The following is a 21,956-nucleotide window of genomic DNA, read 5'->3' on the forward strand; positions in this document are numbered from 1 at the left end:
TGAGCCACCCAGGTGACCTGTGTCTGAAATTTTTCATAATATTGCAGGGGAAATCAAAGCAGAGATTCACACTCTTAGCAGACACTGGAAACCACATTGCTGATTTTGCTGGGTGACCTCAGGCAAGTTACTTTTTTTATGTCAATTTTTTAAAAAAGATGTATTTATTTATTTTAGAAGAGAACACGAGCAGAGGGAGGGACAGATGGAGGGGGTGGGGGAGAGAATGTCAAGCAGACTCCCAGCTGAGCACAGAGCCCAACTTGGAGGTTAATCTCAGAACCCTGAGATCATGACCTGAGCTGAAATCAAGAGTCAGACACTTAACCAACTGAGCCACCCACACGACTTCAAATTGTCTTTTAGCATTTTATTGTTTTTGTTTTTTTTTTTTAAAGAGTGTTCTTTATGCCCAGTGTGTGGCTCACACTCAGGATCCTCAGATCAAGAGTCACATGCTCTGCTGGCTGAGCCAGGCAGGCAGCCCAGGATACTTAACTTTTTAAATTTTCGTGTGAAACGTGGTCATTGTTTAGCTCAAATGAGATACTAGTATTGCGAGGTTCAAATGAAATAATGTGAAGGCGCTTTGAAAAGCATAAAGCACTCTAAAATATAATGCATTGTCATTGGGAAGAATGAGTATTTGGCCAATTATATGTCATGGTCCTGGGTATTCTTGACAACTCCCCACGTAATGACATTAGCACTGTTTTACCTGCTTTAAGTTGGAAGTACAGAACAACCATTTCCATAACAATTTCTGTCAAATAGTTTTCAAATACCTCCGGAAGACCTAGGTTCCTATTCTAAGAGGAGACACACTATCTTTATAACCTTAATATTTTTTTGTTGTTTTACTTATAGATGGCCAAGATCTCCACTTAGGGCAGTGGGAATCTTCTTTGACTCTGGAACACTGGGCAGGAGCTTTGCCATTGGCTGGCCAAGAAGGAGGAGGCAGAATGTCTGCATTGTTACACCATAGAGTTCAAACTTCAAAAGACTTTGGGTTAAACAGTATTATTTACTCTGCAAATGATTATGTCTTTCCCTGTCCTCTCTGATCATCACAAACTAATGAAACACCTTTCAGGTCTTATGAATTCAGGTTACACTGTTTCCCAGATGCTCTGGCAGCTGATTCAGGTAGGATTGGACTGGGTTTCGTGGGGAATGGTGGAAAGGAAAGAACTCCTCTTTCCCAGTCTCCAGTTCTTGTTCAGATTAAACATTAGTGCATGTGAAAACTCGGTTAACTAATCTAGGTTGTTGTGTAAAACCGTATTGAGCCTAGAGAAATGCTTTAGTTACTATATTAGGGTTTTAAAAATGTATAATCCTATGAAAGGCAAGGGTTCCTTCACTTTTGTTTTATTTATTTTTATTTTTTTAATATTTCTTTTCAGCGTAACAGTATTTCACTTTGTTTGATGGCTTAAGTGAATGTTCTGTTGGAGGGTGTGATTTGAAAACAGTAGCTAACCTGTTTACATTTTACTCTCTGTACTAATATCATAAATGATTTTAACTTCGTGTATGTGTTGTATGAATGTATATCCATGCTGATGGGCTTACGCTTTTCCTAGGGCCTTTGAAAAATGGAACCCAACTCTCTGAGGACTAAAGTCCCAGCTTTCTTGTCTGATTTGGGGAAGGCCACATTGAGGGGAATCAGAAAGTGTCCCCGATGCGGCACATACAATGGAACCCGGGGACTGAGCTGCAAGAACAAGACATGTGGAACCATATTCCGCTATGGTGCACGGAAGCAGCCTAGTGTTGAAGCTGTCAAAATCATCACGGGCTCCGATCTCCAGGTTTACTCGGTGCGGCAAAGAGACCGGGGCCCCGATCACCGATGCTTTGTGGAGCTAGGCGTGTCAGAGACGACAATCCAGACTGTGGACGGGACAATCATCACTCAGCTGAGCTCGGGACGCTGTTATGTCCCCTCGTGCCTGAAAGCTGCCACCCAGGGCGTGGTGGAAAATCAGTGCCAGCACATCAAGCTGGCAGTGAGCTGCCAGGCTGAGGCCACCCCTCTGACGCTGAAAAGCTCAGTCCTGAATGCAATGCAGGCCTCCCCAGAAACCAAGCAAACCATCTGGCAGCTGGCCACGGAACCCACGGGTCCCCTCGTACAGAGGATTACGAAAAACATTCTGGTGGTGAAATGCAAGGCGAGCCAGAAGCACAGTTTAGGGTATTTGCATACCTCCTTTGTGCAGAAAATCAGTGCCAAAAGCTTGCCTGAGCGCCGTTTCTTCTGCTCCTGCCAGGCTCTGAAATCACACAAGTCGAATGCCTCCAAGGAGGAGGTGGCCCAGAGATGTATTCACTTCTTCGCTTGCATCTGTGCCTTTGCCAGTGATGAGACATTGGCTCAGGAATTCTCAGACTTCCTGAATTTTGATTCCAGCGGTAGGTGGTGTGTTGACACGGTTACTCTGTTTTTCTAAAATGGCAATGAAAGAGTTCCACTGATGGCATTTGGAGATTGTCCTAGCAACCTTCAGAAGCAGTTGCTAGATAATTCAAATGAAAAACATTCCTTCTTTTAATCCCAGTCAGCACACTTGCATAAAGGTTGGTTGGATGGTTGGATGGTTGGTTGGTTGGTTGGTTGATTGAAACTAATGATCAGGAGACTTGGACATTTTCACTGAGACAGTGAATCTAGCAAAAGTTAACTTATCTTTGCTTCACCTTTTTTTAAAAAAACTTTTTCACAGATGCCCTATGTTAATAAAGAATAAACAAAACAAAAAAAAACTTTTAATTTTAATTTGGGGTGCTTGCTTTTTGTTATCTTTGAAGACAGGGAAAGCTATTACCTGCCTGAAAGATTTTTAAAGATTGTACAGGAAGTCTTTTGTTGTGGTTTTTAACAGAGTTTATCTTATAGATGCTTTTTATTTTCATTTCTTAATGATCAGTTGGCAGTAGCTCCTAACTTTTTAGTTTAATTTCTCTATAAAGTCTTTTATTGTGTTAAGGGTCCATGAATAAAAACCCATGTCTTGGGGAGTTCTTTAAAGGAAATTATTTTAAAGTAGGCAATCACTCCATAATTTATTTTTATTTATTTTTTTATTATGTTCAGCTAGCCACCATAGAGTACATAATTAGTTTTTGATGGAGTGTTCAATGATTCATTAGCTAAGTATTCCATAAGTTATTTTTTATAAATTAATTTTTCTGTAGGCAGGGCCCCATACTTACTCTTGGATGGTATTAGTAATTAAGAAATCTGTTGTATTTTAGGTCTTAAAGAGGTTATTGTGCCCCAGTTAGGTTGCCATTCAGAATCGACGGTAGCAGCTTGTGAGCCTACTGCCTCCAAGCCAAAGAAGAGGAAGAAGGAGGAAGTCCCTGGTGAGAAGCCGTTTGGGTTGTTTGTTTGGTGGTGGTTTCTTCAGAGATGGTTTTGCTGTATTTTGTGTTTCATTGCATCTTAGCAAATATGGAAATAATGTTTGTTACGTTTTTTTACCCCAAAAAGTTTTATCCTCCATTGATTCTTTGTCAAGTGGAGCTAAGGGTTGGTTCTTTTGGCCAGGAATAAGATCCAGCCAGACTCTACTTTTATTATTGTATATGTCTTTTAGCCCTTAGACATTTGGACTAGTTTTATACCTTAATCTGCCTTAGGACAGTATCGTGAAGTTTTTATCCATAGAGTGTGTTTAAAAATTTGGGACAATGGTTAATTATATTTTCCAAACTAATTTAAGAGTATAATTTCTTAGCTTCATTTTCAATATGCAGCACCGTATATATATTTTTTCTTTTTTTAATATAAGTGTACCAATGTCAGTTAAGTAGTCAGATAAATTCTAGTAAATAAGTATTAAAAGACCTAGATTCTAAACAAAAGAAAAATATTCCAGTCCAGTGGGTAGAAACATTTTTGTGGATAGAGTATTTTTAGAGGTAGGTCATGCACAGGAGTTTTGGTGTTGGGATGGTGGAGAAAGGGACATGGGCATTTCTGTTTTTAAGAATTTTGACAGCAATAGAGAACAGAGATTGTTGTTAAATGTCTACTTATTAATCTTTCCCAAGAAAACCTGAAATTCAAAAAGGAAGTTCTTTTTTTTTTTTTAAGATTTTATTTATTTATTTGACAGAGAGAGATCACAAGTAGACGGAGAGGCAGGCAGAGAGAGAGAGAGAGGGAAGCAGGCTCCCCGCTGAGCAGAGAGCCCGATGCGGGACTCGATCCCAGGACCCTGAGATCATGATCTGAGCCGAAGGCAGCGGCTTAACCCATTGAGCCACCCAGGCGCCCCCTTTCTTTTTTTTTAAAGATTCTTTTTTTTTAAAGATTTTTTTTTAAAGATTTTATTTATCATTTGAGAGAGGGAGAGCAAGTGAGCATGAATGGGTGGGAGGGGCAGAGCGAGAGGGCGAAGCAGACTCTCCACTGAGCAGGGAGCTCAACATTGGGCTCGATCCAGGACCCTGGGGTCATGACCTGAGCTAAAGGCAGAGGCTTTAACCCACTGAGCCACCTAGGCACCCCGAAAAAGAAAGTTCTTATCGTTTTACTCAGTAGACTTGATTCTAAATAATTGTGTTTTTGTGTTTGTTTGTTTGTTTGTTTGTTTGTTTTTAAAGATTTTATTTCTTCGGGGCACCTGGGTGGCTCAGTGGGTTAAGCCTCTGCCTTTGGCTCAGGTCATGATCTCAGGGTCCTGGGATCAAGCCCTGCATGGGGCTCTCTGCTTGACAGGGAGCATGCTTCCCCCTCCCCCTCTGCCTGCCTCTCTTCCTGCTTGTGATTTCTTTCTCTCTCTCTGTCAAATAAATAAATAAATAAATAATCATTTTAAAAAATATTTTTAGGGGCGCCTGGGTGGCTCAGTGGGTTGAAGCCTCTGCTTTCGGCTCAGGTCATGATCCCAGGGTCCTGGGATCGAGCCCCGCATCAGGCTCTCTGCTCAGCAGGGAGCCTGCTTCCTCCTCTCTCTCTGCCTGCCTCTCTGCCTACTTGTGATCTCTGTCTGTCAATAAATAAATAAAATCTTTAAAATATATATATATATTTTTTAAAAAGATTTTATTTCTTCTCTGAAGCAAATAATACATTATATGTTAATAAAATAAAAAAAATTTGGGACGCCTGGGTGGCTCAGTTGGTTAAGCAGCTGCCTTCGGCTCAGGTCATGATCCCAGCGTCCTGGGATCGAGTCCCACATCGGGCTCCTTGCTCATCAGGGAGCCTGCTTCTCCCTCTGCCTCTGCCTGCCATTCTGTCTGCCTGCGCTTGCTCTCTCTCCCTCTCTCTCTGACAAATAAATAAATAAAATCTTTAAAAAAAAATAAAATAAAAAAATTAATTTTAATTTAAAAATAAGATTTTATTTCTTTATTTGTGAGAGAGAGAGTGTGCAAGCACAAGCAAGGGGAGAAGCAGGCAGAGGGAGAAGCAGGCTTCCCTCTCAGCAAGGAGCCTGATGCAGTTCCAGGACTCTAGGATCATGACTTGAGCTGAAGGCAGACTCCTAACCGACTGAACCACTCAGACATCCCAGCTATGGGTTTTGTTTTTTTTTTTTAAGATTATTTTATTTATTTAATTTATTTTTAAAGATTTCATTTATTTACTTGAGAGAGACAGAGAGACCACAGAGGGAGAAGGAGACCCCTGCTGAGCAGGGAGCCTGACACAGGGCTTGATCCCAGGACCGCAGAATCATGACCTGAGCTGAAGTCAGACACTCAACCGACTGAGCCACCCAGGCGCCCGTATTTATTTATTTTAGAGAGAAACAGAGAGTGTGTACATGTGTGTGAGAGGAGGGGGATTATAAATAATCTTTCATAAGAAAATAATCCTTGATACGGGAAAAAAACATTTTGTCCACAGATACTCATTTTATAGTTTATTGAAAAATTAGAAACAAGTAAGGGCCTACCACTAGGGATAGTTAAGGAAACCATGATAAAGCTACTTGATAGAATATCAGGCGGCCATTAAAAATTATTATAAAGAATTATAAAATTATTATAAAGTATTATTATAGGGGTGCCTGGGTAGCTCAGTTATTTGAGCATCTAGCTCTTGGTTTTGGCTCAGGTGTTGATCTCAGGGCTCTGGAATTGAACCCTGTGTCAGGCTTCACGTTCAGCTCAGAGTCTTCTGAAGAGTCTCTCTTCCTCTCCCTCTACCCCTCCCCTTGCTGGTGCATGCACACTCTCTCTCTCTCTCAAATAAATAATTTTTTTTTTTTTTAAAGAATTATAGGGGCGCCTGAGTGGCTCGGTGGGTTAAACCTCTGCCTTCAGCCCGGGTCATGATCTCAGGGTCCTGGGATCGAGCTTCGCATCTCTCCTGCCTCTCTGCCTACTTCTGATCTCTCTCTCTCTGTGTCAAATAAATAAATAAAATTTAAAAAAATAAAAATAAAAATAAATAAAAAAGAATTATAAAGAACTGTTTAGATAACTCAAGTAAAAAGCAATGCTCAGTTCAGTTTGAGTTTCATATAAACAATAAATAATTTTAGTATAAGTATGTCCCATGCTATATTTGAAATGTGCTTATATTAAAATTATATTTGGGGGTGCCTGGGTGGCTCAGTGGGTTAAAGCCTCTGCCTTTGGCTCGGGTCATGGTCCCAGGGTCCTGGGATCAAGCCCCGTGTTGGGCTCTCTGTGCGGCGGGGAGCCTGCTTCCTCCTCTCTCTCTGCCTGCCTCTCTGCCTACTTGTGATCTCTATCTGTCAAATAAATAAATAAAATCTTTAAAAAAAAAAACAAAGCTATTTGAAATTCAGAATTTTTTTTTTTTTTTTTTTTTTGCTTAATTTGGCAGTCCTGGTACAATAACAGTTACTTAAAATCACAAAACCAGCAAAATTAACTATTCACACACACACACACACACACAGACAATAAATAGTTCACCAGAAAATTGATAGCGATTTTCTGAGAGGTGGGAGCAGTGGGTGAGTTTTTTTCTTCTTTTCACTTCTAGGTCCCCCACCCCAATTTCCTGTAAAAAGCATATAAAACTTAAAATGTTATGTGTAAAGTCTGATGCTAATTCTTTCTAGAAACTGAAGCTAACTTAGAAATGACCAAATATTTTTTATGTTTTAGACTCTTGAGAAATTTATGTTGAATCCATTTCTATTCTGCAGACATGTTATCAAACACTGTAATGATTTGTGGTTTAGGGGCACAGATGAACAGTTCACTACTGCCTCAGGATGCAGTGAGCAGTCATCTAAGGAAAAGTGGCCTGAAAAAACCTGTGGTTGCTTCTTCATTAAAAAGGCAAGGTAAGTTTCCCTTCCCCAGGGTAGGCTAAAGGGGTGGAAATCATCCTAAAGAATCCCAAAGCGTGGGGCGCCTGGGTGGCTCAGTGGGTTAAGCCGCTGCCTTCGGCTCAGGTCATGATCTCAGGGTCCTGGGATCGAGTCCCACGTCGGGCTCTCTGCTCAGCAAGAGGCCTGCTTCCCTCTCTCTCTCTCTGCCTGCCTCTCCGTCTACTTGTGATCTCTCTCTGTCAAATAAATAAATAAAATCTTTAAAAAAAAAAAAGAATCCCAAAGCGATATAATGGAAATAAATGTTGCGCGTTATCCCCCAGAGAGTGCTGAGATAAACACGAGCAGGCACTGAGGCTGAGGTCTGTTCTGTTCCACTGGTTTCCAGTCCTACTCAAAACCAAATCATCTCTTTTTTTCTTTTTTTTTTTTTTAAGATTTTATTTATTTATTTGACAGAGAGAGACACAGCAAGAGAGGGAACACAAGCAGGGGGAGTGGGAGAGGGAGAAGCAGGCTTTCCACTGAGCAGGGAGCCCGATGTGGGGCTTGATCCCAGGACCACAGGATCATGACCTGAGCCAAAGGCAGATGCTTAGCGACTGAGCCACCCAGGCACCCCATGTATTTACTTTTCTCCTCCAGATAATTAACCTGTGCATTTAGAAATCAACGTTTTCTTAACTCTCATATATTATGGCTGTGCGATTAAAAACCAGACATCATCCCTGCTCTCATACTATGGTTTTGAAGACAAAACCAGTACATAAATAGCAAGTAATACAAGACTAAATCATAATTAACCAATTAATTAAGAACTTACACATTCTAGGAATAAATGTTTTTGGAAGGTCGGGGAATATGATAAAAAATATCAGGTAGGAGGGACGCCTGGGTGGCTCAGTCGGTTAAGTGGCTGCCTTCAGCTCAGGTCGTGATCCCAGCGTCCTGGAATCAAGTCCCACATTGGGCTCCTTGCTCAATGGGGAGCCTGCTTCTCACTCTGCCTCTGCCTGCCACTCTGTCTGCCTGTACTCTCTCTGTCTCTCTGACAAATAAATAAGTAAAATTAAAAAAAAAAAAATCAGGGGGCACCTGGGTAGCTCAGTAGGTTAAAGCCTCTGCCTTTGGCTCGGGTCATGATCCCAGGGTTCTGCAATTGAGCCCCAAATTGGGCTCTCCACTCAGTGGGGCGCCTGCTTCCTCCTTTCTCTCTACTGCCTGCTTCTCCCCCTAACTGAGATTTCTATCACATAAATAAATAAAATTTTTAAAAAATCAAGTAGGGGATGCCTGAGTGGCTAAGTCAGTTAAAAATCTTAAAGTCCTGGGATCGAGCCCCAGTCAAGCTCCCTGATCATTGGGGAGTCTGCTTCTCCCTCTTCCTCACCACTTGTGCTCTCTCTCACTATCGCTGTCATTATTTCTGTTTCTCTCTCTCAAATAAATAAATAAAATCTTAAAATATATATGGCTTAAACTGAAAAAAATATATCAGGTAGAAGATTTTTAAGATTTGGGGGCGCCTGGGTGGCTCAGTGGGTTAAGCCTCTGCTTTCGGCTCAGGTCACGATCCCAGGGTCCTGGGATCAAGCCCCACATCAGGCTCTCTGCTCAGCAGGGAGTCTGCTTCTCCCCCTGCCCCCCGCCTGCCTCTCTGTCTACTTGTGAGCTCTCTCTGTCAAATAAATAAATAAAATCTAAAAAAAAAAAAGATTTTTAAGATTTTATTTATTCACTTAAGAGAGAGGGAGAGAGAGGCTCCTGGGTGGTTCAGTGGGTTAAAGCCTCTGCCTTCGGCTCAGTCATGATCTCAGGGTCCTGGGATCGAGCCCCGCATCAGGCTCTCTGCTAAGCAGGGAGCCTGCTTCTCCCTCTGTCTCTCTGCCTGCCTCTCTGCCTAATGATCTGTCTCTGTCAAATAAATATACAAAATCTTTAAAAAAGAGAGAGAGAGAAAGAGGGAGAGAGCATGAGCAGGAGGAGGGGCAAAGGGAGAGGGAGCGGGACAAGCAGACTCCCCACTGAGTGGGGAGCCCAATGCACAGCTCCATCCCAGGACCCTGAGACCATGATCTGAGCCGAAGTCAGATACTTAACCAAGTGAGGCACCCAGGCACCCCAGTTACAAAATTTTTAACAAAATTTCTTCACTTCTTTGGTGCAGAGGAAAAAATAAAATAGAATCAAATAGCTTTTCATCCAAATTATCACTATATACATTTACCTAATGAGAATTAATTTCAAATGAATAGTAGTTATGGCATCATTATCTCCTGATTTATAGGTCTCTAAAGCAAGCCATTATACAAGGTCATTCTTCCAATTTCCATTGGCTTTTTCTTTCAAAGATTTTATTTCGTTTTTGAAAGATTTTATTTTATTTACTTATTTTTAAAGATTTATTTATTTATGAGAGAGAAAGAGCAGGGAGGAGGGGGAGAGGCAGAGAGTCTCAAGCAGACTCCGTGCAGAGTGCGGAGCCCAAGGTGGGGCTTGATCTCATGACCCTGAGATCAGGACCTGAGCCAAAACCAGGAGCCAAAAGTGACTGCACCAAGCAGGCACCCCTCAGAGATTTTTTTTTTTTAAAGATTTTATTTATTTATTTGAAAGAGAGAATGAGAGAGAAAGAGAGCATGAGTGAGGAGAGGTCAGAGGGAGAAGCAGACTCTCCGCTGAACAGGGAGCCCAGTGCAGGACTTGATTCTGAGACTCTAGGAGTATGACCTCAGCCAAAGGCAACTGCTTAACCAACTGAGCCACCCAGGCGCCCCAAAGATTTTATTTTTAAATAATCCCTATACCCAACACAGGACTTGAATTCACAACCCCGAGATCAAGAGTTACATGCTCTACCAACTGAGTCAGCCAGGTACTCCTTCGATTTGCTGTTTAATTGTGAAAGGAAGGCTACAAACTGACTATGGTTAATAACCTTAAACCCATTAGTATCTCCACAGCTTTTCATTTCTTTTTTTCTAGAAGGATTCTTTAAAAAAAAAAAAAAATCCTGGAATCTTAAAAAAATAAAAGTTACTAAAAAGTTTTTTATCTGTTTTCCTAGCTTGTGGTCAGCTGTTAGATGAGGCACAAGTGACCTTATCCTTCCAAGACTGGCTGGCCAGTGTCACGGAACGCATCCATCAAACCATGCACTATCAGTTTGATGGTAAGTCTGGTCACCTAACTTGGCTGTTGCTGAAAGGAGGAGAAATTAAAGTACTTGTGTTGTAGTTCTAGTCTGTTATTTTTTTTTAATTAAGTTTTAATTTTAGTTCTAGTATAGTTAGCGTACAGTGTTATATTACTTTCAGGTGTACCAAACAGTGATTCAGGGATTCCATACCTCACCCAGTGCTCACCCCAAGTACACTTCTTCTAGCCCCACCCCTACTTCCGCCATCCCCCAACTCACCTCCCCTCTGGTAACCATCTGTTTGTTCTCAATAGTTAGAGACTCGTTCTTGGTTTGTTTCTTCTTTTTTTCCCTTTGCTCATTTGTTTCGTCTTTTTTTTCTTTTTTTAAGATTTTATTTATTTATTTGTCATAGAGAGAGAAGCGAGAGTGAGCACAGGCAGACAGAGTGGCAGGCAGAGGCAGAGAGAGAAGCAGGCTCCCTGCCGAGCAAGGAGCCCGATGTGGGACTCGATCCCAGGACGTTGGGATCATGACCTGAGCCGAAGGCAGCTGCTTAACCAACTGAGCCACCCAGGCGTCCCTTGTTTTGTCTTTTAATTCCACATATGAGTAAAGTCATATGGTATTTGCCTTCTCTGACTGACTCATTTTGCTTATCATTATACTCTCTGGCTCTATCCATGTCATGGCAAATGATAGTTCTATTCTGTTTTTGTTTTTGTTTTTTAAGATTTATTTATCTAGGGGCGCCTAGGTGGCTCAGTGGGTTAAGCCGCTGCCTTCGGCTCAGGTCATGATCCCGGGTCCTGGGTTCGAGCCCCACATTGGGCTTTCTGCTCAGCAGGGAGCCTGCTTCCTCCTCTCTCTCTGCCTGCCTCTCTGCTTACTTGTGATTTCTCTCTGTCAAATAAATAAATAAAATCTTAAAAAAAAAAAAAGATTTATTTATCTAATTTTAGGAAGAGAGTGAGAGAGAGAGATCGGTGGGAGTGGCCAAGAGAGGAGGAGAGAGTCTTAAGCAGACACTGTGCTGTTCATGGAACCCGACAGGGGGCCCAGTCTCAGGATCCTGAGATCATTACCTGAGCCCAGATCATGAGTTGGAAGTTCAACTGACTGAGCCACCCAGACACCCTTAAGAGCCACTCTTAAGTTATATCCAGGCAGGTAGTGGTTCTGGATGGTTCCCCTCTGTTGTGGCTAACCTCTTGGGCAATTTTTTGTTTTTTGCTTTTCGTTTTTATAGATTTACCCATTTATTGTAGCGGGGGAGGTATGGAGGGGCAGAAGGCAGACATCTTGCCAAGCGTGGAGCCCGATGTGGGACTCAATCCCATGACCCCAAGATCATGATCTGAGCCAAAACCAATAGCCAGACACACAACTGACTGAGCCACACAGTGCCTGGTCTTTTGTTGCTGTTGTTGTTGTTTTTTAAGTAGGCTCTACAGGCAATGTGGAACTTGAACTCATGACCCCGAGATCAGGAATTGCATGCTCTACCCTCTGAGCCAGCCAGACTCCCCCACTCTTGGACAGTTCTTAAGGAAAAGTCTGAACTCTCTGACCCCTCCCCTCAACACTCTTTCTTCCAACTTTTTGTTGATCCTTGTATCTTACAAGTTCAAGAGGCTTGTTAGGTATTTTCAAACATTTTGCCTGCTTTGGAATCACATTCAGAGAAAAAGGCTAATGCTTATTGGATAAACAGTGTCCTGACTCTGGGGTCTGTGGCATGCATGGCCCAGACCATGTGGGTGAGAGCTTGCGGTTACTTTGCTCAGACATGAATGCACCAAGCAAATGTCTAGGGATGGCAAGCAGGATTGAATCAAGTTTACCTTCTCAGTCCAGCCCCATTGTTCTCATCTCATGTCATGTACTCACTAAAGGGAAAAGTCTGGGCTGTGGTGGTGTTTACGAAACGGGATTTGAAAAGTTATGTTTGGTGGATGCCAGGGGTCTGCTGTATTTGTTTCAATTGCAAGGGATTAAGAGTAGGGTTGGCGACAGTGCTTGACTCATAAAAGTCATTCAGAGCCTTCTTTTGCCTCTGCATAGAGAGGCCTCCGTGGCAGTTTTCCTTATTACTGCCACCCAGTTCCATTTCTTGCTCTTCTCCCCACACATCCGAAAGCCCACCGAGTTTCTCCACTTGAGTTTCTTCTTATTTGCTCTAGGGAAACCAGAACCACTGGTGTTCCACATTCCGCAGTCCTTTTTCGATGCCCTACAACAAAGAATATCTATAGGAAGTGCGAAGAAACGGCTTCCCAACTCCACCACAGGTATGGGATTTTTTCCTCAGCAAGAGCAGTAGATATTTTGACCGTTAAGAATTATGTTTAGAGGGGCTCCTGGGTGGCTCAGTGGGTTAAGCCACTGCCTTCAGCTCAGGTCATGATCTCAGGTCCTGGGATCGAGCCCCACATCGGGCTCTCTGCTCAGTGGGGAGCCTGCTTCTCTCTCTCTCTGCCTGCCTCTCTGCCTACTTGTGATCTTTCTCTGTCAAATAAATAAATTAAATCTTTAAAAAAAAAAAAAGAATTATGTTTAGAAAAAACGTGTGGAATTTTCAGGATTAGGACTTTGAGTCACATGCTCAGAACGTGAAGCCTTAGCCAGTCAGCTCTTGGAATAATGATCACCCTCGGGGCGCCTGGGTGGCTCAGTGGGTTAAGCCTCAGGGTCCTGGGATCGAGGCCCACATCGGGCTCTCTGGTCAGCAGGGAGCCTTCTTCCCCCCCCACCCCCCCGCCCCCCGGTTGCCTCTCTGCCTACTTGTGATCTCTGTCTACTTGTGATCTCTGTCTGTCAAATAAATAAATAAATAAATAAATAAATAATCTTAAAAAAAAAAATGATCACCCTCCTCAAAGGCCCCATACTTATTCCAATAAGAGGTAATGGAAAGATTCAGAAAGCACAAACCTGGTAAAAGAATAATGAAGTCCAATAAGGGTGCCCACTAAGAAGTTTGGTATTTTGGGGTGCCTGGGTGGCTCAGTGGGTTAAAGCCTCTGCTTTCACCCATCGTCATGATCCTGGGGTCCTGGGATCCAGCCCTGCGTTGGGCTCTCTGCTTGGTGGGGAGCCTGCTTCCCTTCCTCTCTCTCTGCCTGCCTCTCTGCCTACTTGTGATCTCTGTCTGTCAAATAAATAAAATCTTAAAAAAAAAAAAAGAAGAATTTTGGTGTTTTTAAAAAATTTATTTTATTTTATTTTTTAAGATTTTATTGATTTATTTGAGAGACAGAGCATGAGAATGAGCAGGGAGGATGGTCAGAGGGGGAGGGACAAGCAGACTCCCTGCTGAGCAGGAAGCCTGACTTGGGGGTTCAATCCCAGGACCCTGGGATCATGACCTGAGCTGGAGACAGACACTTAACTAAGCCACCCAGGCACCCCATGATTCCCAATTTGTGATGAAGATTTTATTTTTAGAGTAAGTCTAAGGCTTGGAGGCCTTTTTTCCTTTTATTTTTTTTTTTTAAGATATGTATGTATGTATGTATGTATGTATGTATGTATGTATATGACAGATCACAAGTAGGCAGAGAGGCAGGCAGAGAGAGAGAGGAGGAAGCAGGCTCTCTGCTGAGCAGAGAGCCCAATGTGGGGCTCAATTCCAGGACCGTGGGATCATGATCCGAGCTGAGGAGGCTTTAACCCACTGAGCCACCCAGGCACCCCCCTTTTTTTCTTTTTTAAAGATTTTATTTGTTGGGGCTCCTGGTGGCTTAGTGGGTTAAGCCTCTGCCTTCAGCTCAGGTCATGAATTCAGGGTCCTGGGATTGAGCACTGCATCAGGCTCTCTGCCCCCACCCCCCCGGCCTGCCTCTCTGCCTACTTGTGATCTCTCTCTCTGTCAAATAAATAAAATCTTAAAAAAAAAAAAAAAAAGATTTTATTTGTTTATTTGACAGAGACACAGTGAGAGAGGGAGCACAAGCAGGGGGAGTAAGTAGCAGGCTTCCTGCGGAGCAGGGAGCCCGATGGGGGCCTCAATCCCAGGACTCCAGGATCATGCCCTGAGCTGAAGGCAGATGCCCAATGACTGAGTCACCCAGGCGCCCCCACCTTTTTAATTAAATTATCATAGTGCATATTTCTTGGTTTTCTATTATGTCTTCTACTAGAAATGTCAAGATACTTATTAGGTGGTGTAAGGAATTAAGGGGGAGAAAAAGAGGAGGAAAGGATGGCTCGGTGGCAAATAGCCCAAGAGTAACTACAGCTAGAAATCAATGCTATTTCTTTTTTTTTTTTTTAAGGTTTTATTTTTTTATTTGACAGACAGAGATCACAAGTAGGCAGAGAGGCAGGCAGAGAGAGAGGAGGAAGCAGGCTCCCCATTGAGCAGAGAGCCCGATGCGGGGCTCGATCCCAGGACCCTGGGATCATGACCTGAGCCGAAGGCAGAGGCTTTAACCCACTGAGCCACCCAGGTGCCCCAATGCTATTTCTTTAGTTAGTAGTTATTTGATGATCTGATAGGGACTGTTTGAGGTTTAATTCTATCTTTGAATAGTTCAAGCTGTGAATCACTGTTTAGGGCCATAAAAATTTTGTCTTCACAGCTTATCTACCTGAGGCAGTGTTGATTCTTTCAGTTAAACCTCAGGCCTCCTAATACATTAATTTTAACCCATCCCTTCACTATTTTTGCAGGCCCTTTGGTAAAATCTCTTATAATCCTGCAGGCAAGGCAATAGGTTGGCAACCACATTAACTGGTTTAAACTCCATATAATCCTTTTTTTTTTTTTTTTTAAGATTTTATTTATTTATTTGTCAGAGAGAGAGAGAGAGCGAGCACAGGCAGACAGAGTGGCAGGCAGAGGCAGAGGGAGAAGCAGGCTCCCCACAGAACGAGGAGCCCGATGTGGGACTCGATCCCAGGACGCCGGGATCATGACCTGAGCCGAAGGCAGCGGCCCAACCCACTGAGCCACCCAGGCATCCCAAAACTCCATATAATCCTTTTAAGAACTATAATTTTACCTCTGATATATCTAAAGTTACAAGAGATTTTAAGAGGCATCTTACAATGGAGTCCAGTGTTTGTGGCTGTAGCAAACAAAGAAGTAAGTTTCAAAGGTAGCCAAAATGAACAGCATCTCAAAGAAATATCAGAGGCTTTATTCAGCAGAAATCTCTTTATCATTCATTATCACATTTTGCCAAACCTATTATAGATTTGCCTCTAGCATTTCCTTTTCAAAGTGCTGAGATTCTATAAGGAGAGGATAACACTGCGCTGAACTTTCTAGAAACTGGATAACAAATACAATGAAAGAGAATGTTATTTTTTGGTAGTCTAATCTTGTTCCCTTTTTACATTGAAGCTTTTGTTCGGAAAGATGCCTTGCCACTGGGAACCTTTTCCAAGTATACCTGGCATATCACTAATATCCTGCAAGTTAAACAAATCTTAGATACCCCAGAGGTAAGAGGGTATTTCTACAATTGTAGGAGGGCAAAGAGGGGAAGAGAGAAAAGCAAGTGCAAGAAGTATGTTTGCACTAATTCCTTGAGTTATAGACACCAAAGAGAATTATTTTTTCTCATACTAAGAGATTATTCAGAAATATTCATGGCTGTACGGTGCTGACTATGATTTTAATGGGTATTTCCTATGGCTTGGAAAAATATATTAAGTTGGAGTATTCTTTGTCTTTGTTTTTGGGATCAGAAAACAGAGATAATTTTTCTTGTGAATTAAATAACGAACCCCTACTAGCTATGGTGAGCCCTCGTTTAACTAGCAGGAAGCTAGAAAGTATGTAAATAATTTGATACGATACAGCATTTGTAAAGTCAGTGAACTCAGCACAATTAAATGCTTCTCTGCAAACTGCAATTTAGTACTCATTAGAGAAATGACCCTTAATTAGTTTGCATTCTTTTTTTGTAAGGGAAATATTACATATTTTTAAACATTTTCTTTTTCAAGCAGATCCTGAAAATTTGAGGTTTTTCCCTTCCTACTGTAATGGAATGTTGTAGAAAATTCAGCATAGTGTGATTTGATACATTAAGATTAGTTTAATTGTAAGGCGTTGTTTCATTCAGAAAAAGAATAAGTTGTTGGGAAGTTATAGAACTTACTTTTGAACCATAGAAAATGCCTGTGTTAGCACTAAAAACACTTGAGAAACTTATTTAAATGTCGGATGTCACAGAGATGGATTCTGGCCTGGGGCAGGGGTTCAGCAAGCTCCTATCAGGCGAGGGAAGAGAGCTGAGAATCCCGGAGTGTCGATCTGCTGGCCATTACTTACCTGCATCACCTCATTCAAACTCTCAACCATGCATTGGTATTAACTATATTTTGCAGATAAGAAACAGGCTGTGAGACATTCACCCTGCTGTTTAGTGGCAAAGACCAGTTCAGGTTCTGTCTGGCTCAGTCCCAAGGATGGTGTAGCGCATACATGGTGTGAGGTCAGCTGTAGACACTGTCAGTGGAGCGGTTAGGAGAAGAATGATGCTAGCAGAGCAGCAGGGGAAGGAATAAAATGAATTTGAGAGCAAGTCCTTGCTAGTAGCCATTGAATAGCCATGAAGATGTTAGGGGTTCAATTCATATACACTTTGGCTGGGTGCAACTTAAAGTTACAGAAGAAAAATGTAAAGGAGAAAAGGCAGATTTTTTTTGACAGCATTTACTTGAAAATACAAGAGGAAGTTGTAATTAACTGGAGTGTACTTAACAAAAAAGAGTAAGTGAAAGATCTGCCGTCATTCAACTGTTTGTCTACTTTGGGTTTTTCCTTTCTCACATTTCTTGGTATTGTCTCCATATCCAGATGCCCTTGGAAATCACTCGGAGTTTTATACAGAACCGGGATGGGACTTACGAGCTGTTTAAATGCCCTAAAGTGGAAGTAGAGAGCATAGCAGAAACCTATGGTCGTATAGAAAAGCAACCCGTGCTGCGACCCTTGGAACTAAAAACTTTTCTCAAAGTTGGTAAGTGGAATTGTGTTTTCTTTCTTTTATATATATTTTTTAAAGATTTTATTTATTTGACACAGAGAGAGAGATCACAAGTAGGCAGAGAGGCAGGCAGAGAGAGAGAGGGAGAAGCAGGCTCCCTGCTGAGCAGAAAGCCCGATGCAGGCCTCTGATCCCAGGACCCTGAGATCATGACCTGAGCTGAAGGCAGAGGCTTAACCCACTGAGGCACCCAAGCATCCGAAATTGTGTTTTCAATAGCACATCATCCTTGGAGGGTCAGCTGTGTGCCTTGCACTGTCCTAGACTTTGGATCTTGACGTTAACAAAGAAGACACTTTAATTCATTTTGTAAAGGCCACCATGGAATAAAATGTTTTGTGTCTTTGGAAACAGTGCTTTTATTTATTTATTTATTTAAAATATTTTATTTATTTATTTGTCATAGAGAGAGAAGCGAGAGTGAGCACAGGCAGACAGAGTGGCAGGCAGAGGCAGAGGGAGAAGCAGGCTCGCCGCCAAGCAAGGAGCCCGATGTGGGACTCGATCCCAGGACGCTAGGATCATGACCTGAGCCGAAGGCAGCTGCTTAACCAACTGAGCCACCCAGGCGTCCCGGAAACAGTGCTTTTAAAATAAAACTACGGGGCACCTGGGTAGCTCAGTTGGTTAAGCGTCTGACTCTTGATTTCGGCTCTGGTCATGATCTCAGGGTCGTGAGATGGGGCCCAGTGTCGGGCTCTGTGCTAGGTATGGAACCTGCTTGGGATTCTCTCTCTCTTACCCCCTTTGCCCCTCCTTACCCCCTGCTTGCACACAGGCTCTCTTTCTCCAAAAAATTAATTAATTTAATTTAATGACAAGAAACATCTAGCTGGCTCAGTCATTGGAGCACATGACTTGATCTTGGGGTTGTAAGTTTGAGCCCCATGTTGGATATAGAGATTACTTAAAAATAAAGTCTTTAAAAATAAATTGAATAGAATAGAATAAAAGTGGGATGCCTGGGCGACTTAGTGGGTTAAGTGTCTGCCTTCAACTCAGGTCCCAGGGTCCTGGGATCGAGGCCCACATCTGGCTCCTTGCTCAGCGGGGAGCCTGTTTTCCCTCTGCCTGCTGCTCCACCTGTTGTGCTCTCTCTCTCTCTGACAAATAAATAAATAAATAAAACCTTAAAAAATAAAAGAATAGAATGAAAGTAACACATGTTCATTATAGAGAAATCATAGATTTCATTATAAAGCATCAAAGAGAAAAATAAACCACCTATAATCCCATGCACCACAGAATACATCACCATTAGATTCGGTCTCTACCCTTTCAGACTCTCTTCTGTGCATGAAAATAATTTGTAAAACATGGCATTGTACCTTAGCTGCTTTTTTAACATAAAAATATATCATGAATAGCTTTCCATGTCTATCTTCAACATTATTTTTTATCTTTTATTGTTATAAAACATATATAATATATAATTTTTTTTTGTAAAGATTTTATTTATTTATTTGACAGAGAGAGAGAGATCACAAGTAGGCAGAGAGTCAGGAGGAAGCAGGCTCCCTGCTGAGCAGAGAGCCCGATGTGGGGCTCGATCCCAGAACCCCGAGATCATGACCCAAGCCGAAGGCAGCGGCCCAATCTACTGAGCCACCCAGGCGCCCCTATAATATACAATTTTTTTAAGTGTGTATAAGGCTCTCAGGCATTAAGTCCATTGACATTGTACAACCATCACCACCATCCATCTCCAGAACTTTTTTGTCGTCTTCCACTGAAATTGTGCCCATTAAGCAGTAACCCCCTGGTCCCTGGCAACCATTCTACTTCCTATTGACTAATTTGACTACTTTAGGTACCTCATCTAAGTAGAATCTTACAGTATTTGTCTTTTCTCTGACTGGCTTATTTCATTCAGCGTAATGTCTTTAAGATTCATCCATGTTGGGGCGCCTGGGTGGCTCAGTGGGTTAAGCCGCTGCCTTCGGCTCAAGTCATGATCTCAGGGTCCTGGGATCGAGCCCCGCATCGGGCTCTCTGCTCAGCAGGGAGCCTGCTTCCCTTCCTCTCTCTCCGCCTGTCTTTCTGCCTACTTGTGATCTCTCTCTGTCAAATAAATAAATAAAATCTTTAAAAAAAAAAAAAATTCATCCATGTTGGAGCATGTGTCAAAATTTCTTTCCATTTTTTTTTTTTTTTTAAAAGATAGCACTATGCCTAACATGGGGCTTGAACTCACAACCCAAGATCAAGATTTGCACACTCTCCTAACTGAGCCAGCCAGGTACCCCATAGTTTTGAAAGCTACACAGTATTATTGTATTTTTTTTATTTAGGTTTTTTTTTTTTTAAAGATTTTATTTTTATTTATTTGACAGAGAGATCACAAGCAGGCAGAGAGGCAGGCAGAGAGAGAGGAGGAAGCAGGCTTCCCGCTGAGCAGAGAGCCCGATGCGGGGCTCGATCCCAGGACTCTGAGATCATGACCCGAGCCGAAGGCAGCGGCTTAACCCACTGAGCCACCCAGGCGCCCCTATTTAGTTTTTATTTTTAAAATATTTTATTTATTTACTTAGAGAGAGAGAGCACAAGCAGGGGGAGTGGCAGGCAGAGGGAGAAGCAGGCTCCCCACCTGAGCAGGGAGCCAGACGCAGGACCTGATCCCAGGACCCCAGGATCATGATCTGAGCCAAAGGCAGATACCCAACTGACTGAGCCACCCAGGCGTCCCTATGCTGTATTTTTAATTCTGCTAGTGTTTTATATTTTTTTTAAAAAAAATGTTCTTTAACCTGAGTTTTTCTTTTTTTCCCCCTAAAGATTTTATTTATTTATTTATTTGAGAGAGAAGGAACAGGAGAGAGAAGCAGAGGGAGAAGTAGGCTTCCCACTGAGCCGGGAGACCAACCTGGGGCTCAATCCCAGAACCCTGGGATCATGACCTGACCCAAAGGCAGACACTTAACCAAGGAAGCCACGCAGGCAGCCTCCCTGAAACTTTTTCTTTTTTTAAGATTTTATTTATTTATTTGACATAGAGAGAGAGCGAGAGCGAGATAGGGAACACAAGCAGTGAGAGTGGGAGAGGGAAAAGCAGGCTCCACACTGAGCAGGGAACCCAATGCAGGGCTCAATCCCAGAACCCCAGGATTATGACCCGAGCCGGAGGCAGACGCCCAACAACTGAGTCACCCAGATGCCCCCCCTTTTTTTCTCACCCTGAAACTTTTTTTAGGATAGATATACCAGTAATCACTTTTCCCTTCCCTTGATTCTTCTTGTTTTTCCCCTTGTTTCTCTCTTAGGGTTTGGTTTTTTTTTTTTTTTTTTTTCTTCTTTTTCTTCTTTTTTTATTCCTGAACAGCATAGCATCTGGCCAGCCTCAAATTTTGGAATGACACTAATCAGTGTTTCTTTCTTTCTTCCTTTCTTTGTTTTCTTCCTTCTTTTCCTTTCCTTTCCTTCCCTTTCCCTTTCCTTTCCGTTTTCCTTTCCCTTTCTCTTTCCCTTTCCCTTTCTTGTCTTCAGGCAACACTTCCCCAGATCAAAAGGAGCCAACACCTTTCATCATTGAGTGGATCCCAGATATCCTTCCCCAATCCAAGATTGGCGAGCTGCGGATCAAGTTTGAGTATGGCCACCACCGAAATGGGCATGTTGCAGAGTACCAAGACCAACGGCCACCACTGGACCAGCCCTTGGAACTGGCCCCTCTAACCACCATCACTTTCCCTTGAGGCAAAACAAAACAGTCTTTTGCTGCTAAATTTGCACATCCCCACCCCTTGACAATTTTAAGTACTAGTTAGGCATTTAGATGGCCCTGTTCCTTAGTGAACTCCTCTTAGCTAAGATGCAATTTCTCAGCGCATTCGAGTGGATTCTATTGCAGAAAAACTCTTCTTGTATATGGCCTTTTTGGTGCTGCTGTGTATAGTCTTCTTTATAAATTGGGTGATATTTCTGGCTTGAATTTTTAAAGGAACAAAAAGGAAACCAACTCACTTTCCTTCTTAACAACTCCCATTTAGAGTTTGTTTCAACCTTTTTCTAATTCTCTAAGAAGTTAGCAGCACTCTGCCTTACACCAGCAGTGCTGGAGAGTTAACAACACCCTGGTTAGGGCAGAATGTTAAGGACCATCCTGACAGAGTTGCAGTCATGTCCTTTTATCTTGTTCTCAAATAAAGCACAGTGTCACTAGTTTTTCCAAAGTATTTCTCATGTTGGCCTGATTATAAAATTACAAACCTTTGGGGAGATTTAAGTAATAGTGAAATAGGAAAAAGAGGTCCATATGTCAAGGCAATATTGACATTTCAAACTAATGCTTCTAATTGCTTATTTCATTGATATTTAGTTCCTTCTTTATTCTCGAAAAAGTTTAATAGCCAGTAAGGCTGAATTCCTGTTGCTGAGTTCATTGATCACAGAATGGAGATAATGAAAGACATAGAAGTGGAAACCTATCTTCAAGGAGAAAAAAAAGGAATGAACATTTCCTATAGGCCTACTATGTATCAGGCACTCTCATTTACATTCCCAGTTTTCTCATTTAGTCCTCATTATTCTTTGAAT

At 42.2% G+C, this 21,956-nt stretch overlaps 1 protein-coding gene across 4 annotated transcripts; it reads left to right on the forward strand.

Annotated features, from left to right (window-relative positions):
* The first annotated feature begins 871 nt into the window (after positions 1–871).
* Positions 872–21,595, forward strand: C9H2orf42 (chromosome 9 C2orf42 homolog). Of its 4 annotated transcripts, none has more exons than XM_047746520.1 (9): positions 872–1,149; positions 1,590–2,424; positions 3,268–3,378; positions 7,152–7,292; positions 10,348–10,452; positions 12,603–12,710; positions 15,770–15,870; positions 17,234–17,396; positions 20,907–21,595. In XM_047746520.1, exons 2-9 carry the CDS (start codon positions 1,602–1,604, stop codon positions 21,113–21,115), a joined length of 1,761 nt encoding a protein of 586 aa, XP_047602476.1. In that variant the 5' UTR covers positions 872–1,149; positions 1,590–1,601; the 3' UTR covers positions 21,116–21,595. The 4 variants fall into 4 exon arrangements, with proteins under 4 accessions (XP_047602476.1, XP_047602477.1, XP_047602478.1 ...); XM_047746521.1 differs by having other exon boundaries at positions 7,188–7,292; XM_047746522.1 differs by lacking the exon at positions 12,603–12,710.
* Positions 21,596–21,956: the final 361 nt, after the last annotated feature.

Source organism: Lutra lutra, chromosome 9 (assembly GCF_902655055.1).
Source record: "Lutra lutra chromosome 9, mLutLut1.2, whole genome shotgun sequence".
Classification (NCBI taxonomy): Eukaryota; Metazoa; Chordata; class Mammalia; order Carnivora; family Mustelidae; genus Lutra; species Lutra lutra.